The 25,253-nt window shown below is 37.9% G+C and overlaps 1 protein-coding gene across 1 annotated transcript in view; it reads left to right on the top strand.

Moving 5' to 3' along the window:
- Window positions 1–17,708: 17,708 nt before the first annotated feature.
- The window catches only part of LOC128636461 (gap junction delta-2 protein-like), a 27,018-nt gene continuing 19,473 nt past the window's right edge, over window positions 17,709–25,253 (top strand). The window contains exon 1 of the mRNA XM_053689476.1: window positions 17,709–18,258. Coding sequence (XP_053545451.1) covers window positions 17,709–18,258 — 550 coding nt within the window. The remainder of the gene's footprint in view (window positions 18,259–25,253) is intronic.

Below are 25,253 nucleotides of genomic sequence, written 5' to 3'. Positions count from 1 at the left end.
CAGAGAGATACCTAGGTGAGACATGAGACACAGAGAGATACCTAGGTGAGACATGAGACAGTGAGAGATACCTAGGTGAGACATGAGACAGAGAGAGATACCTAGGTGAGACATGAGACAGTGAGAGATACCTAGGTGAGACATGAGACAGAGAGAGATACCTAGGTGAGACATGAGACAGAGAGAGATACCTAGGTGAGACATGAGACAGAGAGATACCTAGGTGAGACATGAGACAGAGAGAGATACCTAGGTGAGACATGAGACAGAGAGAGATACCTAGGTGAGACAGAGAGAGATACCTAGGTGAGACATGAGACACAGAGAGGTACCTAGGTGAGACATGAGACAGAGAGAGATAACTAGGTGAGACAGAGAGAGATAACTAGGTGAGACATGAGACAGAGAGATACCTAGGTGAGACATGAGATAGAGAGAGATACCTAGGTGAGACAGGAGACACAGAGAGATACCTAGGTGAGACATGAGACAGAGAGATTCCTAGGTGAGACATGAGACACAGAGAGATACCTAGGTGAGACATGAGACACAGAGAGATACCTAGGTGAGACATGAGACAGAGAGAGATACCTGGGTGAGACATGAGACAGAGAGAGATACCTAGGTGAGACATGAGACAGAGAGAGATACCTAGGTGAGACATGAGACAGAGAGAGATACCTAGGTGAGACATGAGACAGAGAGAGATACCTAGGTGAGGCATGAGATAGAGAGAGATACCTAGGTGAGACAGAGAGAGATACCTAGGTGAGACATGAGACAGAGAGAAACATAGGTGAGACAGAGAGAGATACCTAGGTGAGACATGAGACAGAGAGAGATACCTAGGTGAGACATGAGACAGAGAGAGATACCTGGGTGAGACATGAGACAGAGAGAGATACCTAGGTGAGACAGAGAGAGATACCTAGGTGAGACATGAGACAGAGAGAGATACCTAGGTGAGACATGAGACAGAGAGAGATACCTAGGTGAGACATGAGACAGAGAGAGATACCTAGGTGAGACATGAGACAGAGAGAGATACCTAGGTGAGACAGAGAGAGATACCTAGGTGAGACATGAGACAGAGAGAGATACCTAGGTGAGACATGAGACAGAGAGAGATACCTAGGTGAGACATGAGACAGAGAGAGATACCTAGGTGAGACATGAGACAGAGAGATACCTAGGTGAGACATGAGACAGAGAGAGATACCTAGGTGAGACATGAGACAGAGAGAGATACCTAGGTGAGACATGAGACAGAAAGAGATACCTAGGTGAGACAGAGAGAGATACCTAGGTGAGACATGAGACAGAGAGAGATACCTAGGTGAGACATGAGACACAGAGAGATACCTAGGTGAGACATGAGACACAGAGAGATACCTAGGTGAGACATGAGACACAGAGAGATACCTAGGTGAGACATGAGACAGAGAGAGATACCTAGGTGAGACATGAGACAGTGAGAGATACCTAGGTGAGACATGAGACAGAGAGAGATACCTAGGTGAGACATGAGACAGAGAGAGATACCTAGGTGAGACATGAGACAGAGAGATACCTAGGTGAGACATGAGACAGAGAGAGATACCTAGGTGAGACATGAGACAGAGAGAGATACCTAGGTGAGACAGAGAGAGATACCTAGGTGAGACATGAGACACAGAGAGGTACCTAGGTGAGACATGAGACAGAGAGAGATACCTAGGTGAGACATGAGACACAGAGAGATACCTAGGTGAGAAATGAGACACAGAGAGATACCTAGGTGAGACATGAGATAGAGAGATACCTAGGTGAGACAGAGAGAGAGATAATTAGGTGAGACAGAGAGCGATACCTAAGTGAGACAGAGAGAGATAATTAGGTGAGACAGAGAGCGATACCTAGGTGAGATAGAGAGAGATACCTAGGCGAGACAGAGAGAGATAATTAGGTGAGACAGAGAGAGATAATTAGGTGAGACAGAGAGAGATACTTAGGTGAGACATGAGACAGAGAGAGATACCTAGGTGAGACATGAGACAGAGAGAGATACCTAGGTGAGACATGAGACAGAGAGAGATACCTAGGTTTAGGGCTTAATAACTTTTGTATAGTGGGGGCGATGTGGACGGACGGCAGATTAGGGGTTCATTATATTTAAATAGCGTTTGCGATGCGGGAGTGCAGCGGTTTAGGGGTTAATAACTTTAGTATAGTGGTGACGATGTCAGGGATTGAAGAAATAGGGGCTAATCATTTTTTTAGTGGCAGCGATGTTGAGAGCGGCAGATTAGGTGTTAATAAATTTATTATAGTGTTTGCGATGCGGGAGGGCCTCGGTTTAGGGGTTAATAGGTAGTTTATGGGTGTTAGTGCACTTTTTAACTCTTTAGTTATGCGTTTTATGTTACAGATTTGTAGCGTAACACTCCTAACTACTGACTTTAGATGGTGTTACAGATCTTGTCGTTTTAGAGTGTAACACCGTTTTTTTTAGCCAGAACACAAAACTTGTAATACCGGTGCTATGGGAATCCCATGAAAGCCCTATACAGCTGGGCGAAACGCGTCGAATTGCTGTGGGGTGCCACTTGAAACTATACCTGAGCTAACTTTAAAACTTTGTGACAAAGGATATTAGAAAAAAAGCCTTAAACTGGGAAACCATTTTTGGACCAATCAGAGTACAGCCAGAATTCAGCTGACTGACTGCATCACACAATCATGCTAGCAGGTGAATTGAACCAAACAGCAGAGAAGTGAAAACGCTGAGAGTTGTGGTGGAGTGGAAAACGCTTTGAAAGTTTGCGTTCTCCTTATCCTTCCAAGGAGGGACTGTGATCCTGCTGCTGGGGAGGTAACGTTGAACCAGTCTGTGTATTTCATTTGCTGGCCAAGAGGCTCTGTTATTTACACGCAGCAAGGCTGTTTTGCAAAAGCTGTTAAAAAGCAAGGCTGTTTTGCAAAAGCTGTTAAAAAACTGGTTTGGAAAGCTGCTGAGATAGTCACATAGTGACATTAGGGACTGAACTGCAAATTCTTTGGAAACTGATATCATAAAGTCCATAAATGACTTATCAAGGCTAACACACATCTATATCGTTTTGTCTAAAAAAGACTAAAATACAAATACCTATGAGTAATAAGGCTCTTTTGAATTTAAGGTGGTAAAACCGTTTTTATTAAGGTGGTATATATTTTTTATTAAGGTGGTATATATTTTTCATTAAGGTGGTATATTTTTTAACGCTAGCAAATTTAAAGGGAGACGTCCCTGTTTTTTAAACATACTGTTTCTTTATGCTTAAATACCTTTTGAAATATATAAATGCTTTAGTGAACATAAAAGGTTTATTTTTTGCTGCATAATGAGTGCTGTATAAACTGACACAGTTGTGCTGTTTAGACTAACACAGATACTTTATTGCTATAAATGCTGCTATTACATTGTTGTTGATATATTGCTACGGTTTGTCAAAACTGTTGCTACAAACACTGCTATTACATTGTTGTTGATTATACTGCAACTGTTTCTAAATTTGAATATATTTTTTTCTATATCTGTTTTTTATGATTAATATCTTTTGAAATATATGATTTTTTTAAAAACATAAAGGATATATAGACATGCATTAAGATTAGAACAAATCCTCAAATTACAAGAAATAAGCAAATTCTTATTTTTCATTCAAGCCAGTTGGTGCACAAGTCTGTAGGTGATAAATCCAGCCTGTTTCTTTTTGGAGAAGTCATTTATCCTGATCTCCTCCTCTCTTGTGTGTTAAGCCAACATCAATACCAATGAATTTGAGTAACTCAAAATTCGAATCATGATAGATCTGAAAATGCTGTGCAACGCTGCTCGTCTTTATTATTTTTAACATCATCACGAGGTTCCCTTACTCTGTCAAGGAGTTGTCACTTTGTTTCCCCACGTAAAACATAGGACATGGACAAAACAGAAGATAGACAACTCCAAATGTTTGACAATTAATTGAATAATTAATTCGAAAAATCTTACCTCCAGTAGAAAAGCTGTTGGTTCTAACAATATAGCCCCAAGACACACATTTTCCACAAGGAAAACTACCTTTATGAGATTGATGCATTGTAAGCCAAATCTGTTTAGGGGTTTTAACAAAATGGCTTTTTCTTTAAGCCTCAAAGCTTTCTAGCGGTCCACAGGGGACGATCCCCTACGTATTCACACTTGATTCAGGGAATTTTTATCCACATTTTGAGAGCATCCTTTAGCCAGAAATCTCTCTTTCATTTTTGTTGCATGAAAATCAAAACTGGAATTAGTAGAACAGTTTCTGCGTAACCGCAGAAACTGTCCATAAGGAATTCCCTTTTTCAAAGAGTAGGGATGGTTACTTTGTGCTTGAAGAAGACTATTAGTGGCAGTGGGCTTACGATAAATCCCAGTCTGTAAATATCTACCTTGTTTCTTTATCAATATATCAAAGAAAACAACTTGAAGGAATCAGCTTCATAAGTCAACAAGATCCCCCTTCCATAAAATAAAGACATCGTCCACATATCGAAGCCACAACTGGACCGATCTTTCAACAATGTCATTATGAGTACTGAAAACTTCAGACAGTTCCCAAATTCCTAGATGTAGACAGGCATACGTGGGGGCACAAGTGGCCCCCATTGCTGTACCTTGTATCTGTTTCAAAAAACTTTCCATCAAAACAAAAAAAACATTGTTTTCAAGTAAATACTGTCAGGTCACCTAGTGCACGGAGTCCTCAATTAGATTATTGAAAAAATTTAAAGAAAATATCAAGATGGACTAATCCAGCACAAACTTATTTATAAGACTAAAAGTAAAAAAGCTACTAGTGTGCATATAATCACAAAGAGCCCAAATTCTCAGCAAAAGAGAGATATTTATTGATTAATAGATAAAAATTAAAGTTCCCAGTCAATACATATCATCTGCTGAAACGGATGTTGAAACAACTCATGTCCGCAAAAAGATTTGAGAGCCAAAAGCCAACTCACAGAGATAGTCAACGAATAACAGCCATCAGATGTTGAAAGGGCATCTACAATCAACCTCACACAGGGACATATAGCGGAATAAGGAGTATGAAACTCACCCTTCTGACGAAAACACCATTATCGCTTCCCCTGTGTCAAGTAGTCCTAGGAGGTAAATGGCTGTGGCGTGTGAAAACAAACAACTCACATAAACCGCCGTTTCATCTCCAATGCTTGTTTTCCGGGTCTGAAGCATGACGTCTTTGGGGGGGGGGTGATGTGGGAAGACAAGTGCCAATTGGCCAACCAGCCTCCTCGATCCTTCAAGCTATACTTCTCTCAGCTGTATTCACGGGCTGGGCCGCAGAGGTAATAGAGTGTAGGGGCACACAAGAGGAAAATCTGCAGATGAAGGGATTCCTTGTAGTCCCAAAAGTACAAAAAACAAAAGAGGTGCAGAGATCCTCAATAGGTAAAAAATCCGTAAACTTTATTCAATAAGGATAAAATCCATAACACCTAAATACAGAGCAAATAAAACCAAAAGGCTTGACTAGTTTCGGCTTGTGGCCGTAATCATAAACCTGTTACACATTGGATCTGGGGTGATTTTAAAAGGGTGTACTACTCGGATATTGGTTGATTTACAGGGAGGACTGGAACCTCCTCATTAACCCCTGCCTCATCAGACTCACTGTTCATTTAGATGAAGATATTACACAAATATATATACAGATTGAACAGAATAGGGTTAAAGTTCCACTTAACAGAATTAATGTTACATAATGTAATGAGTGAATATTTTAAACATTTAATCAAAATCACCATGTGATAAGTTATACATCATATGGGTAATCACAATTATGTTACATTTGTTAAAAAAAAAAGGGGGAGAAACCCAAAATTGTGCATACCTAACCATATACGTATACATATAATGAACAACAACATCATGAGATCACATATGAGGTAAACAAATGAATAAATGAATGAATGAATGAAGAAAATGAATGAAAGGATTGAATAAAGAACTACATATTCCTGAACTACCCATATCGTCAAACATAGATGAATAAACTTGTACACAAAGCCTGTATGTGTGTATTTGTAGTCTATATGCATGTTTATAAACCCTATGAATTATTGTAGCTTTTTGCCATATGCAGAAAGACTTCAAGATTTAAACTAATAAGTGCCAAGAGGATACCGGACAGAGAACACACATCGATGTATATAGGCACAATGTGTAAAAGGGTATCAGTGTATGAGGACCGCACAACATACGAAATCCCTAAAGTCAGAAATAGCATAAATAGTATGTGATGATAGTTGTAGATGTGGCTCTAATGTAAAGTATAGGGTATAAAAGGAAACTTACAGGTCATTTGAAGATCATTTAAAGAAATAAAATAAAATATGTACCATGATATAGTATATATATATAAATGTATACTGACCATACATACATGTCAATGGTTGATCAGATATACCATAGTATAGTACTTATAAATGTGTACAAACCATACTTCAGTGCCAATGATTGATCAGATCGAATTCTGAATTGAAGCCAACAGGGACCTGGGTCTTCAATTTAAATATCCAGAAGGTTTCCTGTCTGGCCAAGAGACTATCTTTGTCTCCCCCCCCCCTCGGTGGGTCTCCTGATGGTTTAAATTGCTCTCCATTTAAAAGATCTTACGTCCCCTTTGTGTACCTCAATAAAATGTCTTGATAGAGCTGAACATAATATCTTATTTTTTATGTAACCTAGATGCTCACGTATCCTAGTGCGTATGTCTCTAGTGATCATGCCCACATATTGACACCGGTTGGACACACTCAATCAAATATACGATATAGGTAGTTGAACATTTCACACATCCTTTTGTCTCAAAAGTTTGGTTTGTGACACATGAATAAAACTCTTCTCCTTCCACAATAAATTCATAGGCCTTACATCTCCCCCCTCCACATTTATATGTCCCTTGGACACTGAGCCAAGTGGTTAATTGTTGTTTGTGTGGGAGTTGGGTAGGGGACAGAATGTTGCCTAGGGTCAAGTTTCTTGAATATACACATTTGAACCCCTTCTTAACCATGTTTTTGAGATCTTTGTCACCATATAATAGAGGAAAATACTTCTTCAATATGGCACATACCTTATAATATTCAGAAGAATACTGAGTAATGAACATGGTACGTTCATCCTCAGTACTTTCTTGTTTCTGACTAAGGGTATCGTGTCTGCTCACACCAGCCACTTCCTTAGCCACATTTAGCACCATCTCTGGCCCGTATCCTCTTGCAATCAGTCTATTCACCATATGATTGTGATATTTATTGATTGAACACAGTGATTTAAACAAAATTAATGCAGCATAAGATTTTATACATTCTACTAAAACAAAACAAAAAGTGAGCAATCCTAAATAGTAGACAAATATTAAGCCCTTATTAGAGGTTCCTGGTATAAAAGTCCAGAAGTATACCACATATATTTGACATAGTGTTTATATTGTCCACAGAAAGTGAAAGAGAAGTAAACTTGTGTCCAGCAAGTTTAAAATGAGTGAATAAGCAGGTTGTTGGTCAAGCCCAGCAAAGCAAAAGCAAAAATTGGTTAGTTGTGCAGGATAATCCTTGATTAAAGCAAACAGACCAGTGCGTGTATACATATAACAGTCCTGCGTCAGAAAAGCAGTGGAATTCCTCCTAGAGTGCACATTCAAGACAGGGTTTCAAAAAGGCATTCAAAGCCCACAGCTCACCGAACCATTTACCCATTATATTCAGTTCCACGGTCCTCCCAGAACTGCCCCTCTGTCTTAACACTCACCGGATTCACACAGGTGTGTACTTGAAAATGTTCTCTGCTCATACGGCTTGTAACAAACCTCACTGTTTACTGCACAGGCACTTCAAAGCTAGGAGTGGACACTTTCGCCTAGATTACGAGTTTTGCGGTAACAGGGGAGAGATATTAACTTGCACGTTATTCTCATCGCTCACTTTCATGCAATGCTGGTATTACGAGTTTTCAGAAACCCGGCGTTAAAAGACAAAAAGTGAGTGTAGAGCAAAATTTAGCTCCATATCTCACTCCAATACCAGCGCTGCTTAAGTCAGCGGTGAGCTGGTGTAACGTGCTCGTGCACGATTTCCCCATAGGAATCAACGGGGAGAGCCGGCTGAAAAAAAGTCTAACACCTGCAAAAAAGCAGCGTTTAGCTCAGTAACGCAGCCCCATTGATTCCTATGGGGAAATAAAATTTATGTTTACACCTAACACCCTAACATGAACCCCGAGTCTAAACACCCCTAATCTTACACTTATTAACCCTTAATCTGCCGCCCCAGACATCACCGACACCTACATTATAATTATTAACCCCTAATCTGCCGCTCCGGACACCGCCGCCACCTACATTATACTTAGTAACCCCTAATCTGCTATCCCCAACATCGTCGACACCTACATTATATTTATTAACCCCTAATCTGCCACCCCCTATGTCGCCGCAACCTACCTACATTTATTAACCCCTAATCTGCTGCCCCAACGTCGCCACCACTATAATAAACATATTAACCCCTAAACCGCCGCACTCCCGCCTCGCAAACATTAGTTAAATATTCTTAACCCCTAATCTGCAGTCCCTAACATCGCCGCCACCGACCTACATTTATTAACCCCTAATCTGCCGCCCCCAAAGTCGCCGCCACTATATTAAATGTATTAACCCCTAAACCGAAGTCTAACCCTAACACCCCCTAACTTAAATATAATTAAAATAAATCTAAATAAATATTCCTATCATTAACTAAATTATTCCTATTTGGCATCAGCCAATAGGATTTTTTCTACCTTAAAGGGACATTATACACTCATTTTTTTCTTTGCATAAATGTTTTGTAGATGATCTATTTATAAATGTATAGTTTTGCTTATTTTTAAATAACATTGTTCTGATTTTCAGACTCCTAACCAAGCCCCAAAGTTTTATGTGAATACCGTCAGCTACCTTCTCCAGCTTGCTCCTGTTTGTGTAAAGGGTCTTTTCATATGCAAAAGAAGGGGGAGGGGGAGTGTCTTATTTGCCACTTGCAGTGGGCTTTCCAGCTACCTTTTCAACAGAGCCAAACTGAGAGCTTCAAAGTAAGTTTTTAAACAGTTTTATACTGGATTTTTATATCAGTATCTGTGCATCTTATTCTTTATAGTAGTGTCTATTACATGCAGTTATATGAAAATGAGTGTATACTGTCCCTTTAATTCCGATTGGCTGATAGAATTCTATCAGCCAATCGGAATCTGTGGGACGCCATCTTGGATGACGTCACTTAAAGGTACCTTCATTTAGCTTTAGTCGTCGGATGAAGAGGATGCTCTTGAAGATGGACCCGCTCCGCGCCGGATGGATGAAGATAGAAGATGCCGACTGGATGAAGACTTCTGCCCGTCTGGAGGACCACTTCGCCCCCGGCTTGGATGAAGACTTCTCCCGGCTTCGTTGAGGACTTCGGCCCGGCTTGAATGAAGACGTCTCCCGGTAAGTCGATCTTCAGGGGGTTAGTGTTAGGCTTTTTTAAGGGTGTATTGGGTGGGGTTTTTTTTTAGGTTAGGGTTTGGACGGCAATGCCCATCCAAATGCCCTTTTCAGTGCAATGGGGAGCTTAGGTTATTTTAGTTAGTATTTTATTTGGGGGGTTGGTTGTGTGGGTGGTGGGTTTTACTGTTAGGGGGGTTATTTGTATTTTTTTACAGGTAAAAGAGCTGATTACTTTGGGGCAATGCCCTGCAAAAGGCCCTTTTAAGGGCTATTGGTAGTTTAGTTTAGGCTAGGTTTTTTTTTTTATTTTGGGGGGGCTTTTTTATTTTAATAGGGCTATTAGATTAGGTGTAATTAGTTTAAATATCTGTAATTTGTTTATTATTTTCTGTAATTTAGTGGGGGTTTTTTTTTTGTACTTTAGCTAATTTAATTTAATTTAGGTAATTTATTTAATTATATTGTAGTGTTAGGTGTTAGTGTAACTTAGGTTAGGTTTTATTTTACAGGTACTTTTGTATTTATTTTAGCTAGGTAGTTATTAAATAGTTAATAACTATTTAATAACTATTCTACCTAGTTAAAATAAATACAAACTTGCCTGTAAAATAAAAATAAACCCTAAGCTAGATACAATGTAACTATTAGTTATATTGTAGCTATCTTAGGGTTTATTTTATAGGTATTTAGTTTAAAATAGGAATAATTTAGTTAATGATAGGAATATTTATTTAGATTTATTGTAATTATATTTAAGTTAGGAGGTGTTAGGGTTAGACTTAGGTTTAGGGGTTAATAAATTTAATATAGTGGGGGCGGCAGATTAGGGGTTAATAAATGTAGGTAGGTGGCGGCGATGTTAGGGACGGCAGATTAGGGATTAATAATAATAAACTAATGTTTGCGAGGCGGGAGTGCGGCGGTTTAGGGGTTAACATGTTTATCATAGTGGCGGCAACGTTGGGGGCGGCAGATTAGGGGTTAATAAGTGTAGGTAGGTTGCAGCGACATTGGGGGCGGCAGATTAGGGGTTAATAAATATAATGTAGGTGTCGGCGATGTTGGGGGCAGCATATTAGGGGTTCATAAGTATAATGTAGGTGGCGGCAGTGTCCAGAGCGGAAGATTAGGGGGTTAAAAAAAATATTTTAGTGTTTGCAATGCGGGAGAGCCTCGGTTTAGGGGTTAATAGGTAGTTTATGGGTGTTAGTGTACTTTTTAGCACTTTAGTTATGAGTTTTATGTTGCGGCGTTGTACCATAAAACTCATAACTACTGACTTTCAAATGGGGTAGATATCTTGACGGTTTAGGGTGTACCACTCACTTTTTGGCCTCCCAGGAAAGACTCGTAATACCAGTGCTATAAAAGTCCCATAGAAAAAAGACTTTACGAAGTTTACGTAAGTCGTTTTGCGGTAAGGCCAAAAAAGTGTGCGGTGCCCCTAAACCTGCAAGACTCGTAATACTAGCGGGCATAAAAAAGCAGCGTTAGGACCTGTTAACGCTGCTTTTTCATCTACCACAAAACTCGTAATCTAGGCCTTTGTTTAACTTCAATCAAGGTGTCAAAGGTTAGCAGGCTCCATTGTCGTCTACAAACAGGCGTAAGACACCACCTTCCAAACAGGGGCGTGACTTATAGCGCTACGCGCATTTCACCCTTCTCATTCGTCTAGGACTTTCTCAAGCATCATACTGAATTGACAATACAGACAGGCTTTATATCATCCGTAAATGGGCACGGTGAAATAGACCAATCGGATTGCTCAAAATTGCTCACACAAAATCATAAACGGAAAATTCAAAACCAAAAAATTCAAATTGTATACAAGTTAATCTTGTGTAACATTAAGTAATTATATTGAACATAGAGAGAGAGTGGGATTTTGAGGCATACATACAACATTTATTTCATTTGATAATGGATATTGCCATCAGTGATAGGATTAGTTTACAGCTTGTACCTAATTCCTATATACAAGCAAACCTCATTATTTTAGCAATCATATATTTAATTAAACTTTTAAAGAAGTTGAATTACTTCACATTACATTTAAAAGAATTAGCATTTTGTTGGGAAACTGCATTTTGTAGGAAAAAAAAGCTAAAACCTGATTAACTCAAAAAAGGGGCACAATTAATTTCTTCATTCAATCCAGCAGGTTTAAGTTCAAATTCTATATCCATTTATACTCTGTTTTTAGGAGCAAGTTATTAATGTCACCAACTCTGGTTTTTAAATCTATTAACTCTAACCCCATCCATCTTAAAGGGATAGGAAAGTCAAAATTAAACGTGCATGATTCAGATAGAGCAGGTCATTTTAAGACACTTTTAAATTCATTTCTATTCTAAAATGTGCTTCATTCTCTTGGTGTCCCCTGTTGAAAAATAATACGCACATATCATACACTAGGGGGAGCTGCTGCTAATTGGTGCCTGCACACATTTGTCTCTTGTGATTGGCTAAATAGATATTTTCAGCTTCCTGACAGTAGTGCAATGCTGTCCCTTCAGCAATGGATAACAAGAGAATGAAGAAAATGATAATAGAATTAAATTGGAAAGTTGTTTAAAATTGTATGTTCTATCTGAATCATAAAAGAAAATTTTGGGGTTTACTATCCCTTTAAATCCATATCCTCACTATTGGGATATTCCAAAAAATGTCTAGCAACCCCATTACTTTTTATCTTTTTATTTAAAATATCTCTCCTATGCTCTTTTATTCTTTCATGGATTTCTCTATAGGTTTTCCCAATATAAAACTTTGGACATGTGCAAGTTACCAAATATATGACTCCAACACTATTACAGTTTATATGTCCCTTTACTTTGAAATGTTTCCCTTCAAGGTTGGTAATTTTGTTACCTTTCATCATGAACTTACAAATTACACACTTGCCACATATAAAGGATCCATTTTCTTTCCTCTTCTTAGCTAACCAATTCACATTAGTGCTATTATCCACAAAATGACTATTGACTAGTTTCTCTATATCTCTTAAATCTGTGTCTATAGTAAGCAGATCCCAATGTTTTCTAAGTATAGCTCTAATTTCCTTCCATCTGTCATTATATGTTGAAATGTATCTAACAATAGGTTTCTTCCATTTAGATATGTGCATGATCGAAAAATTCGTTTCGGTTCGGATCGATTTGGAGTTTTTCGAATTTCGTTTCGGATCGATTCGAATTTGGAAAACTTTGAATTAATTCGTTTCGGATTCATTTGGATTCGAAAAAATTCGACTGGATTCGGTTCGATTCGGAAATTCGGAATTTCGGTATGTGTGCTGTGTATTAGACTAGTATTATGTACTGTATATTAGGTGTAACCCATAGCAGAGTGATATAACCTAATATACTGTACAATACTAGTGTAATCCATGGCCATCCGAATTTACCGAATAAATCCGAACTAATTCGGATTTATTCGGTAAATTCGTCAGTATTTTAATTTGGAAATTCAGATCGATACGAATCTCCGAATTTGCTGAATTTTCCGAATTTCCGAATCGATCCGAACCGAATTGCACATGTCTACTTCCATTCTTTATCTTTGTAGAGGAGAATATCCCATTCAGAATCCCTAGTTCTTTTATAGCCTTCTTTGATACATTTATTAGGGTACCCCCTGGCTTTAAATATTTTTGTCTGATCCATGGCATAAATTTTAAATCCCTCAACTGTGGAACAGTTTCTACGATGTCTTAGAATCTGTCCCACGGGAAAAGACTTAATTTGACTCTTTGGATGTTAACTACTGGCTAGCAAGAGAGTATTTGCTGCAGTTGGTTTTCAATGTGATTCAGTGACTATTGTGTCCCCTTCTTTGATAATTTTTAAGTCAAGGAAAGTTAGTTCTTTATCACTGTACTCATAAGTAAAATTTAAGTTCCAAGAATTATTATTAAGGATTTTCATAAAATCATGCAAATCTGTTACAGTGCCATTCCATAGGAGGACGGCATCATCGATATAGCATATCCATAAATCTATTGATTGGCCATAAACTGCTGATATATCAATGATATTTTGGGCCTCCCACATACCAAGGTATAGGCAGGAATAAGTGGGGGCACAACATGTCCCCATTGCCGTACCCATCAATTGCCTGTAAAATTTCTTATAAAAAATAATGTTCCAAGAAGAATCGGAGCAGCAAAGTTACCAAATTAGTGTACTTCTCATACTGTTGTCCTCTTTGCATTAAATAATATTTTATTGCCCAATACCTAAAGTGTGTGGGATGCATGAGTATAGGGCTTCCACATCTATTGATACCAACAGTGTTGTTGAAGTAACACTAATATTGTCAAGTTTTTTTAAAACATCTCTAGTATCCTTGACATAAGATGGTAATGACAATTACGTAAACACCAGTCAACATATTTACCAATGTTTTCACATAGGCCATTAATCCGGGATACAATGGGCCTTCTGGGAGAGGGAATTTTGTTTTTATGTAACTTTGGAATTTCCAGTGGTACCACTGGAAATTCATTTTTCATATATCTGTATTCATTGTAATTGATAGTGCCTTCCTTAAAGGCCTCCAACAAAAAATTATCAAGTATGATCTTATAACTTATTGTAGGGTCATTCCTTACAACTTCATATTGTGTTTTCATGTTCAATTGTCTCAAACATTCACACACATAATCTTGTTTTTTTAGAATCACCACATTTCCTCCCTTGTCCGAGGGCTTTATCATAATATTATTGTCAGTCATTAGTTCATTAAGTGCACAAATTTCATCCTCATTGAGGTTGCTTTTGGATAACCAGTTATTATCTAAAGATGTCCTTTTCAACTAATTAGACAAAATTTGATAAATTAGAAACCATGGACAGAGATGGCATATAATTAGATTTAGGTTTTAAAGTACTAAACCCAATTGTACTTGAATCTTGAGAGTCACTACATTTACCCTGTTGTAGTAACAATTCAAGATCATTTAAAAAAAAAATTATCATGCGTATTGAACTTAGTAATATCAGGTTTATTTAAATATAGTTTCTTTAAGACTACTCTTCTAGCAAACATATGCAAATCTTTAGTTGCTCTAAATCTGTCCAATTTATTTGTGGGACAAAAAGTTAAGCCCTTTTTCAGCAGGTTGACATGTGATGATTCCAAAATGTTATCAGATAAGTTTACCGCCTGTAATTCTTCATCTGTTTTAATCTTATTCAATTCTGTTTCTCTACATTCTGGGAGCTGCGTAATGTGTACCCACCTGTCCTCCCATTTACCTTTCTTATGTTTTCTCCCCCTCTTCTGGTTTTCCTTTTGTCCCTTGGGGCCCTCTGTCCCAAAAATTCCTCCCCCTAGCGTTCTGGACCTGGCATTCTGAACCTGATTTGTCTGATTCAGAAGTATATCTAGTGGAATATGCATATACCTTATCTTCCTTATAGTCCAAAATATCTCTTAAAAATATCACAATACAGGGAGTGCAGAATTATTAGGCAAGTTGTATTTTTGAGGATTAATTTTATTATTGAACAACAACCATGTTCTCAATGAACCCAAAAAAACTCATTAATATCAAAGCTGAATAGTTTTGGAAGTAGTTTTTAGTTTGTTTTTAGTTATAGCTATTTTAGGGGGATATCTGTGTGTGCAGGTGACTATTACTGTGCATAATTATTAGGCAACTTAACAAAAAACAAATATATACCCATTTCAATTATTTATTTTTACCAGTGAAACCAATATAACATCTCAACATTCACAAATATACATTTCTGACATTCAAAAACAAAACAAAAACAAATCAGTGACCAATATAGCCACCTTTCTTTGCAAGGACACTCAAAAGCCTGCCATCCATGGATTCTGTCAGTGTTTTGATCTGTTCACCATCAACATTGCGTGCAGCAGCAACCACAGCCTCCCAGACACTGTTCAGAGAGGTGTACTGTTTTCCCTCCTTGTAAATCTCACATTTGATGATGGACCACAGGTTCTCAATGGGGTTCAGATCAGGTGAACAAGGAGGCCATGTCATTAGATTTTCTTCTTTTATACCCTTTCTTGCCAGCCACGCTGTGGAGTACTTGGACGTGTGTGATGGAGCATTGTCCTGCATGAAAATCATGTTTTTCTTGAAGGATGCAGACTTCTTCCTGTACCACTGCTTGAAGAAGGTGTCTTCCAGAAACTGGCAGTAGGACTGGGAGTTGACCTTGACTCCATCCTCAACCCGAAAAGGCCCCACAAGCTCATCTTTGATGATACCAGCCCAAACCAGTACTCCACCTCCACCTTGCTGGCGTCTGAGTCGGACTGGAGCTCTCTGCCCTTTACCAATCCAGCCACGGGCCCATCCATCTGGCCCATCAAGACTCACTCTCATTTCATCAGTCCATAAAACTTTAGAAAAATCAGTCTTGAGATATTTCTTGGCCCAGTCTTGACGTTTCAGCTTGTGTGTCTTGTTCAGTGGTGGTCGTCTTTCAGCCTTTCTTACCTTGGCCATGTCTCTGAGTATTGCACACCTTGTGCTTTTGGGCACTCCAGTGATGTTGCAGCTCTGAAATATGGCCAAACTGGTGGCAAGTGGCATCTTGGCAGCTGCACGCTTGACTTTTCTCAGTTCATGGGCAGTTATTTTGCGCCTTGGTTTTTCCACACGCTTCTTGCGACCCTGTTGACTATTTTGAATGAAACGCTTGATTGTTCGATGATCACGCTTCAGAAGCTTTGCAATTTTAAGAGTGCTGCATCCCTCTGCAAGATATCTCACTATTTTTGACTTTTCTGAGCCTGTCAAGTCCTTCTTTTGACCCATTTTGCCAAAGGAAAGGAAGTTGCCTAATAATTATGCACACCTGATATAGGGTGTTGATGTCATTAGACCACACCCCTTCTCATTACAGAGATGCACATCACCTAATATGCTTAATTGGTAGTAGGCTTTCGAGCCTATACAGCTTGGAGTAAGACAACATGCATAAAGAGGATGATGTGGTCAAAATACTCATTTGCCTAATAATTCTGCACTCCCTGTAGTGAGGATACGGATTTAAGATAGATGGGGTTAGAGTTAATAGATTTAAAAACCAGAGGTGGTGACATTGATAACCTGCTTTTAAAAGCAGAGTCTAAATGGATATACAATTTGAACTCGCTTAAACCTGCTGGTTTGATTGAAGGAATTAATTATGACCCGTTTTTGACTTACAAAAGTACTGTTGAAAGAGAGGTATCTGGTGAATGGTCACAACCTTTGAAAGATTTAAAAAAGATAAGGAAGAAACAAATTAGAGGCCAATGGAACCTAGGCATGTATGATTTTTATCATAAAAATAATGTCATACCCAGAGGTTTACGCCTTAAATTATTCCCTTCTTTTTACAATCTGAAACCAGAGTTGATGACCAAATGGGAGCAAGCATTAACTGAATGCTCACTTAAGCTTATAGGCTATTTGATAGAACACGAAACTGAAAAACTAAATTCTGTAACGCAGGAAATCAATAAGCTTAGTGAGGATCTCAAACTATATGAAACAAGAGAGGATTTTCAAAAATCCTATAAGAAAATAAAAAATGATGTGGAGAGATTTGCCAAATTTATCTCTGAAAGGAAAGAGAAAAAGATTGACAGGGATCTAAATGATTATTCCCAAGGGAAAGTGTATTCATGGAAAAAGGGAAGTAACCAAACATCAGATTCAGAAAATACAGATATAGAATATGAATCTCCAGACACAGAAGTATCAGATTCTGAGGGTCTCCCTAAGTCTATCCTTGTCAATAAGAATAAACAGAAATCCAAACCACACATTAACATTAAGAAGCTCCCTTTAGACGTAGGACCAGGAGAGGTAGAGGTAAAACATCCGCAAACCAGGAGACAGGTCCGCTTCAACCAGAAACCACAAGCTCACAAGAACCAATCACACAAAAAGAAATAACACAAAATGATGCAGCTGATAATTTGAATATTTTAAATTTATCAAACAAAGTACTCACACCTGCACATATATCTGCGCTAAAGAAAGGGTTATCCTTTGTACCTTCTAACCAAATTAATAAGTTCGAGGTCATTAAAGACACACATTTTTTTGTTAGGAAAATATTACTCAGAAAGTATTTTGCAAATACAGAAGATCCCAGTACTTTATCCCCTGCTGATCAAACAGCTTTAAATGACCTAATGGCTTTATTAGAGGAGAATATAAACACGACAAGTGAAGACACTGATCAATCTAATAATAAAAACTGGAGGGAAATATTAAAAACCAAATCTCAATTTGTCCCACCCAGCCATATTTCTCCTCAGGCCATTACTTTCCTGAATCTAGTTTGCAATGACATTTTGACTATAAAAGACAGTGGATACTCCACAGGTAACATTAATCAAGCAGAAATAGAAGCATTACAAGAAATGACAAAATGGACAGATGTCCAAATTAAAAACAGCGATAAAGGGGGTAACATAGTAATATGGCCAACCACTATGTACGTAGAGGAAGCCATGAAACAACTATGTAATAAAACCAACTATAAAAAATTACTGGGAAACCCGACGCAAAACTTTCTTGAAATTTATTGCAAACTTATTAATACTGCTCTGGCTGATAAAATCATCGACCAGAAGGAATATAAGTACTTAACTGTCAATAACCCCAAAGTAGCCACAATGTACCTACTGCCCAAAGTCCATAAAAATATCTCCTGTCCACCAGGGAGACCCATTGTCTCAGGTATAGGGTCACTCACAGAGAAAGCAAGTAGATATGTTGATGCCAGGTTAAGACACATAGTAGTCGCATTACCATCGTATACAAGAGACACTATGCATATCTTAAACAAAATACAAACACTGGAAATAACACAGCAGTCAACACTTGTCACTTGTGATGTCGAATCCCTGTATACGAGCATAAAGACTGAATGGGGCACAAAAGCTATTGCTTATTTCTTACAAAAGGAAGAAAATATGGACACACAAACGAAAGATTTTATCATCAGACTACTCAAGTTTATATTAACACACAACTACTTTGTGTTCGATGATAATTTCTTTCTTCAGGTTTGTGGAACTGCCATGGGCACATCTTGTGCACCGACTTACGCAAATATATACCTGGGCTGGTGGGAAGAGACAATTGTGTTCAGTGACAACAACTATCAGTACACACAATACATCTCCCACTGGTCCAGGTATATAGATGATATTCTCCTGGTTTGGGAAGGCCCAATAGAAATACTGGGTGAATTTTTTATGATGCTCAATGACAACCCGTTTGGTCTATATCTAACACACAGTGAGAGTACAGAAAAAGTTGAATTTTTAGATTTAACTATCTCCAAGTGTGATAATAGACTAGTGACAGAAACATACAGAAAAGTTACTGCCACAAATAACATCCTACATGCATCAAGTAACCACCATCCTTCCACCATAAAGAGTCTCCCTTATGGAGAATATCTAAGACTAAGGAGAAATTGCACAGATATTTCTGCTTTCAAGGAGTCAGCACAAGATCTGAGGAACAGATTACTCAAAAGGGGCTACTCTAGGAGATCACTTGCCAGAGCATATAATAAAGCTCTAAACAAAAATAGACAAGAACTCTTAAAACCTAACATTAAATGTGATTCAGAATCCAATGTTATTAGATTCATATCGACATACAATACACAGAGTAATCAAGTCAGTTCCATTGTCCATAAACACTTGCACATACTACAAAGTGATGAGAGTCTACAAAAACTAATACCAGACAGACCATCTCTAACTTTTAGAAGAGGTAGAAACCTTATGGATAATCTTACCATGAGTCATTTTGACAGAAATAGGAACAAGAAACCAATACACCAAGGATCCACCCCATGTGGTCACTGTAAAATCTGCCAATATATGATCAGAAAAGACTGCATTACTGATAGGTTTTCCAAAAAATGGAAAATAAAGACTCATATAAATTGCCAGAGTGATAACGTAATTTATTGCCTTTCCTGTTCGTGTAACTTAATTTACACTGGGATGACTACCCGCAAATTACGAACACGAATCACAGAACATCTGTGCAATATACGCAATGCAGAAAAAGATCAACTTGATGGCAAACAGATAACTAGTGTAGCCAAACATTTTTTGCTTAAACACTCTGGAAAACCCAACTCTTTTAGATGCTGGGGCCTTGAAAGGGTTAAACCAGGCATTAGAGGAGGTGACACAGAAAATGTGCTACTAAGAAAAGAAACAGGTTGGATCTTTAGGTTAAATTCAGTTACCCCACATGGTATGAATGAAGCAAACAATTATTGGGTATTCCTATAATAACAACCTAAGTATGGATGGACTCCTGTATGTCATATAATATCTAATTGGATCTGAATTATTTTAATCCCTTACTACTAATGAATATGACGATGTAGAGCAGTAATGTTATCCTTAGGACAATTGAACTCTAGTGCCAGGAAATAACATTATTTGGATGATGCATGAATTTGTATCTACATGCGAATTCACGGATTAATCCTTTATCATTTTATATTCATATTACATTTGGAGTATAGATTAAAATACAATCTTTGTGCCGCCCATAGTACCACCAGCCTACCGTATTTTTGTATAAATTATACATTCATGTGACCAATCCATGGTTATGTTAGCTTTAGGGTAATATTTAACTTAAGGACAAACCATTTTATATGTATTCTCATACTAATTCTGTGGTACTGCCCCAATGTGTTCCCATAGCGTTCTTCATCACCATGACTACAGCACCAAACACTAGCTCAATACTACTGATGCCAATTGAACAACATAGCATGTTTATTTATACAAGGACCTTTCTCACTTGCATTACATTGTAATTAGTGGGAAATATACCTCCTAGTTTTAGGTTAAATATAAGCTGAGGTTGATATGTTATATATATGATTACGAACGGAAATTTCTACACAATTATAACCCTAAAATCGTGTTGTGTCCTCTATTACCAATAGACCAATAGAACTGCGTAGAGAATATGAATGAATGAGAGAAGCGCATCTATTGGCTAACTAATGGTACAGGCACGAAACACTATCAAGGTGTAATAAATAACAATATATTTAAATCTCCGCTCATTCAAATAGACGCCAGGAGGAGAATGTCTGACATGTTTATGTAAGCTACTAACTATAAGACCATTATATTGGATGTGCAATCGTAAATAAAAAGGGTTTAACTATTAGCGTAACAATGTTAGCATTATAACAACCATAGGATATTCACATCAGAGCCATAACCAATCGGATACCTTATAGAATACAAGCCTTTTCTCAGGCTTCAGTCATTGGTGTGTAACGGGGCGTATCTCGCCCCTTGTGCGTGATAGGTCAATTCAACGGTTGCTTAGTACTATAAGAAGGGGTGGCACCCGGGCCTCGGCTTGTCTATGCTACATTGAAAAAGGCTGCCACTAACAGCCGAAACGCGTTTGTTGTTTAATAGAAGCACCTTGGTGCACTATTTTTGGTTTTAACTTTTAGTTTATGGTCTCTTGTCCCTGTCACCTGAAGCCGAGGGAGCAGTTATCGGCCAGGAAACAGGGGGGCAAGGTGACCTTAGTATATAAGTTGTATAGGTATTTCTTGATATATAAGGCCTTCCTTACTCATATAATTAATCACATTATATATGGGTCCTTTTAACTTCTAACTAATAAAAATTAAACTTTTTAAACTTTACTAATTAGTAGGAATGAGTGCTAACACACCCCAATCTTGAGGAATTCTTTTATCCTCTTTCTCCGTTTTTGACTTAATAATGTTCTAACCATTTTTCTTCTATAAGGTATGACGAGTCCACGAATTCATCCTTTACTTGTGGGATATTATCCTCCTGCTAACAGGAAGTGGCAAAGAGCACCACAGCAGAGCTGTCTATATAGTTCCTCCCTTAGCTCCACCCCCCAGTCATTCTCTTTGCCTACTCTAAGTACTAGGAAGGGTAAAGTGAAAGAGGTGATAAAATATTAGTTTTTAATTTCTTCAAGCAAGAGTTTTTTGTTTTAAATGGTACCGGTGTGTACTATTTACTCTCAGGCAGCAGATGGATGAAGACTTCTGCCTGGAGGATGATGATCTTAGCATTTGTCACTAAGATCCAGTGCAGTTCCCACAGAAGCTGAGGGGTACAGGAAACTTCAGTGTGAGGAACGTTTTCATGCTTTATAGCAGTGAGGTATGTTCAGTCATTTTTTCTGGAGAGACTGTGTATTTCAGAAAGGCTGACAGTATCCCCATGAGGGTAAGGGTAAGCAGTAATCCTAAGAGCTTTAGAAGGGCATTACTAAGCTTGCATAAGGGGCTAATTAAAAAAGGGTTGACACTGGTTTTTGAATGTTTGCGGGCAAACGTTTTATGAACTGGGAGTGCTATTAACGTTTTGTGGGCAATACCGTTTTTGTTGGCAACTTTATTGAGAGTACACTTGGCTTAATTTTTGGGTCTCAGAACCCACATGGCTAGTTTAAAACTGCTCTGGTGTGGTTCTTTGAGGCTGTAGAGACATCGAGTGAGATGGGTGGGGCCTATTTTCGCGCCTCAGATGCACAGTTGTTTTCACTCAGCAAGCAGCAAGCTCCAACTCCTGAGGGCCCTTGTGGATGTTTTGGGCCAAATCAAAGCTTTAACCACATATTTACTATCCCAGTGAGGGCAGGGGGTGTTTTTTTCCGGATTTAGGCCTTATTTCAATCCGGTTTGCACAATAAAGGGTTAAATGTTTTCCTTTCTTGTGGGGCAAACTTAACTACACAAATTGAGTCTGCTATAAAAAATTTGAAAAGTTTGGTGTATTTTAAAGCAGTTTTGTATAACGTGTATGCTTTTTTTCTCTTAAAGGCGCAGTACCGTTTTTTAAAATTGTTGTTTTTTTCACTAAATAAAGTGTTTTCAAGCTTGTTCGTAGTCATTACTAGCCTGTTAAACATGTCTGACATTGAGGAAAGTCATTGTTCAATATGTTTAGAAGCCATTGTGGAACCCCCACTTAGAATGTGTCCCTCATGCACTGAAAGGTCAATAAATTGCAAAGAACATATTTTAGCTACTAAAAGTATGTCGCAGGATGATTCTCAGTCAGAAGGGAATCAGGTTATGCCATCTAATTCTCCCCAAGTGTCACAACCATTAACGCCCGCACAAGCGACGCCAAGTACTTCTAGTGCGTCTAATTCTTTCACCCTGCAAGATATGGCCGCAGTTATGAATACTACCCTTACAGAGGTTTTATCTAAGCTGCCTGGGTTGCAGGGGAAGCACAGTAGGTCTGGTGTGAGAACAAATGCTGAGCCCTCTGATGCTTTATTAGCCATATCCGATGTACCCTCACAATGTTCTGAGTTGGGGGTGAGGGATTTGCTGTCTGAGGGAGAGATTTCTGATCCAGGAAAGATGTTCCCTCAGACAGACTCAGATATGACGGCTTTTAAGTTTAAACTAGAAGACCTCCGCTTGTTGCTAAGGGAGGTTTTAGCGACTCTGGATGATTGTGACCCTATTGTAGTTCCAGAGAAATTGTGTAAAATGGACAGATTTCTAGAGGTTCCTGCCTACACTGATGTTTTTCCGGTCCCTAAGAGGATTTCGGACATTGCTACTAAGGAGTGGGATAGACCAGGTATTCCGTTCGCTCCCCCTCCTACTTTTAAGAAAATGTTTCCCATATCAGACACCATGCGGGACTCGTGCCAGACGGTCCCTAAGGTGGAGGGAGCTATTTCTACCCTGGCGAAGCGTACAACTATACCTATTGAGGACAGTTGTGCTTTCAAAGATCCTATGGATAAAAGATTTAGGATTGCTCACTTTTTGTTTTGTTTTATTAGTATGTTTTCGCTCAGTACTTTGGTCAATCAACTTAGTTCTGGCGTTGCGGTCCTGGGAGCTTATCGTGTCTGTGTCTTTTCCAAAACAAGCCGGATACTGGTATGGTCTACGTGTTTCAGCTCACCAGGGAGCCTTTGTGAATCACCAATTCCTTAATCGCAAGATTATTCTTCTATTGGAATCCTGTTCCCTAATCCCCTGAGCTCTAGAGACTGTGCCTATATCAAAGTCTATTGTTTATTGAGAAACATTTAAAGACGTTGTCATTCTGGTTTATTCAACCCGGTTCCCAAGTAGCATATTGTGCATTTAATCAGCCTTGTGTTTAGCTTTTTATTCATTTAACATAGAGTATTTAATTGTCACTGAATGTTTAACTAAAATACTAGTGCAATTTTTTAATTTAGACACCAGTGCCATATGGTTTTTATGAATAAAGAGAAGTGTATTAACTGTTTTATGATTAATTGATTGTTCTAATAAATTTAATTTATTTATTTCAAACAGTGGATTGCCTTATTACCACGATCGTTTAAAATTACACATTTGATTCACATCTATATATGTATATGGTCCTATATTTTTTATATTATATTTCTTCTAATTATTTTAAGTTTTTGTGAATTTTACATTTTAATATTCTCAACCAGACAGCCTTTGGCGCCATCTCCAACCTTTGTTTAAATTTCCCCTAGATTTGGTTGCACAAGTTGTGAGAAGTGCAATTAGGAGATAGGCCATTCTGGTTTAGCTTTTTATCAGCTCACACACCCTTTTACTTTTAGTTGGTTTTCAATTTTTGCTTTTGCTTTGCTGGGCTTGACCAACGACCTGCTTATTCACTCATTTGAAACTTGCTGGACACAAGTTTACTTCTCTTTCACTTTCTGTGGACAATATAAACACTATGTCAAATATATGTGGTATACTTCTGGACTTTTATACCAGGAACCTCTAATAAGGGCTTAATATTTGTCTACTATTTAGGATTGCTCACTTTTTGTTTTGTTTTATTAGTATGTATAAAATCTTATGCTGCATTAATTTTGTTTAAATCACTGTTTAATCAATAAATATCTCTCTGTTTTGCAGAGAATTTGGGCTCCTCGTGATTATATGCACGCTAGTAGCTTTTTTACTTTTTGTCCTATAAATGAGTTTGTGCTGAATTAGTCCATCTTGATATTTTCTTTAAACTTTTTCAATATATATATATATATATATATATACACACGCACACACACATATATATATATATATATGTACGCACACACATATATATATATATATATATATATATATATATATACACACGCACGCACGCACACACACACACACATATATATATATATATATATATATATATATATATATATATATATATATATATATATATATACAGGTAGCCCTCAGTTTACGCCAGGGTTAGGTTCCAGAAGGAATGGTTGTAAATCGAAACCATTTTAAATTGAAACCCAGTTTATAATGTAAGTCAATGGGAAGTGAGGGAGTTAGGTTCCACGCCCCTCTCAAAATTGTCATAAGTAACACTTAAACATTATTTTTAAATTTTTGAAATAAAGACTTTAAATGCTAAACAGCATTTTAAACCTAATAAAATAATCACACAACTCAGAATATATAATTAAACTAAGTTAAATGAACAAAAACATTTGCTAAACTGCATTATAAACCTAATAAAATAATCACACAACACAGACTTTACTTGCATTTTCTGCAAACAGTTCTTTCTATGCATTTCAATCTGGACTGATTTATAGACAGGAAGATCTTGTTCCTTTGAAAGCTGCTCGATAGCTCAGGTCTAGTTACACAAATTAATTTCAGCTTGCTTGGCATGCATATCTTT

Source organism: Bombina bombina, chromosome 7 (genome assembly GCF_027579735.1).
Source record: "Bombina bombina isolate aBomBom1 chromosome 7, aBomBom1.pri, whole genome shotgun sequence".
Taxonomy (NCBI): domain Eukaryota; kingdom Metazoa; phylum Chordata; class Amphibia; order Anura; family Bombinatoridae; genus Bombina; species Bombina bombina.
The sequence above is the reverse complement of the archived record's forward strand: the minus strand, read 5'-3'. Positions and strand labels throughout refer to the sequence as shown.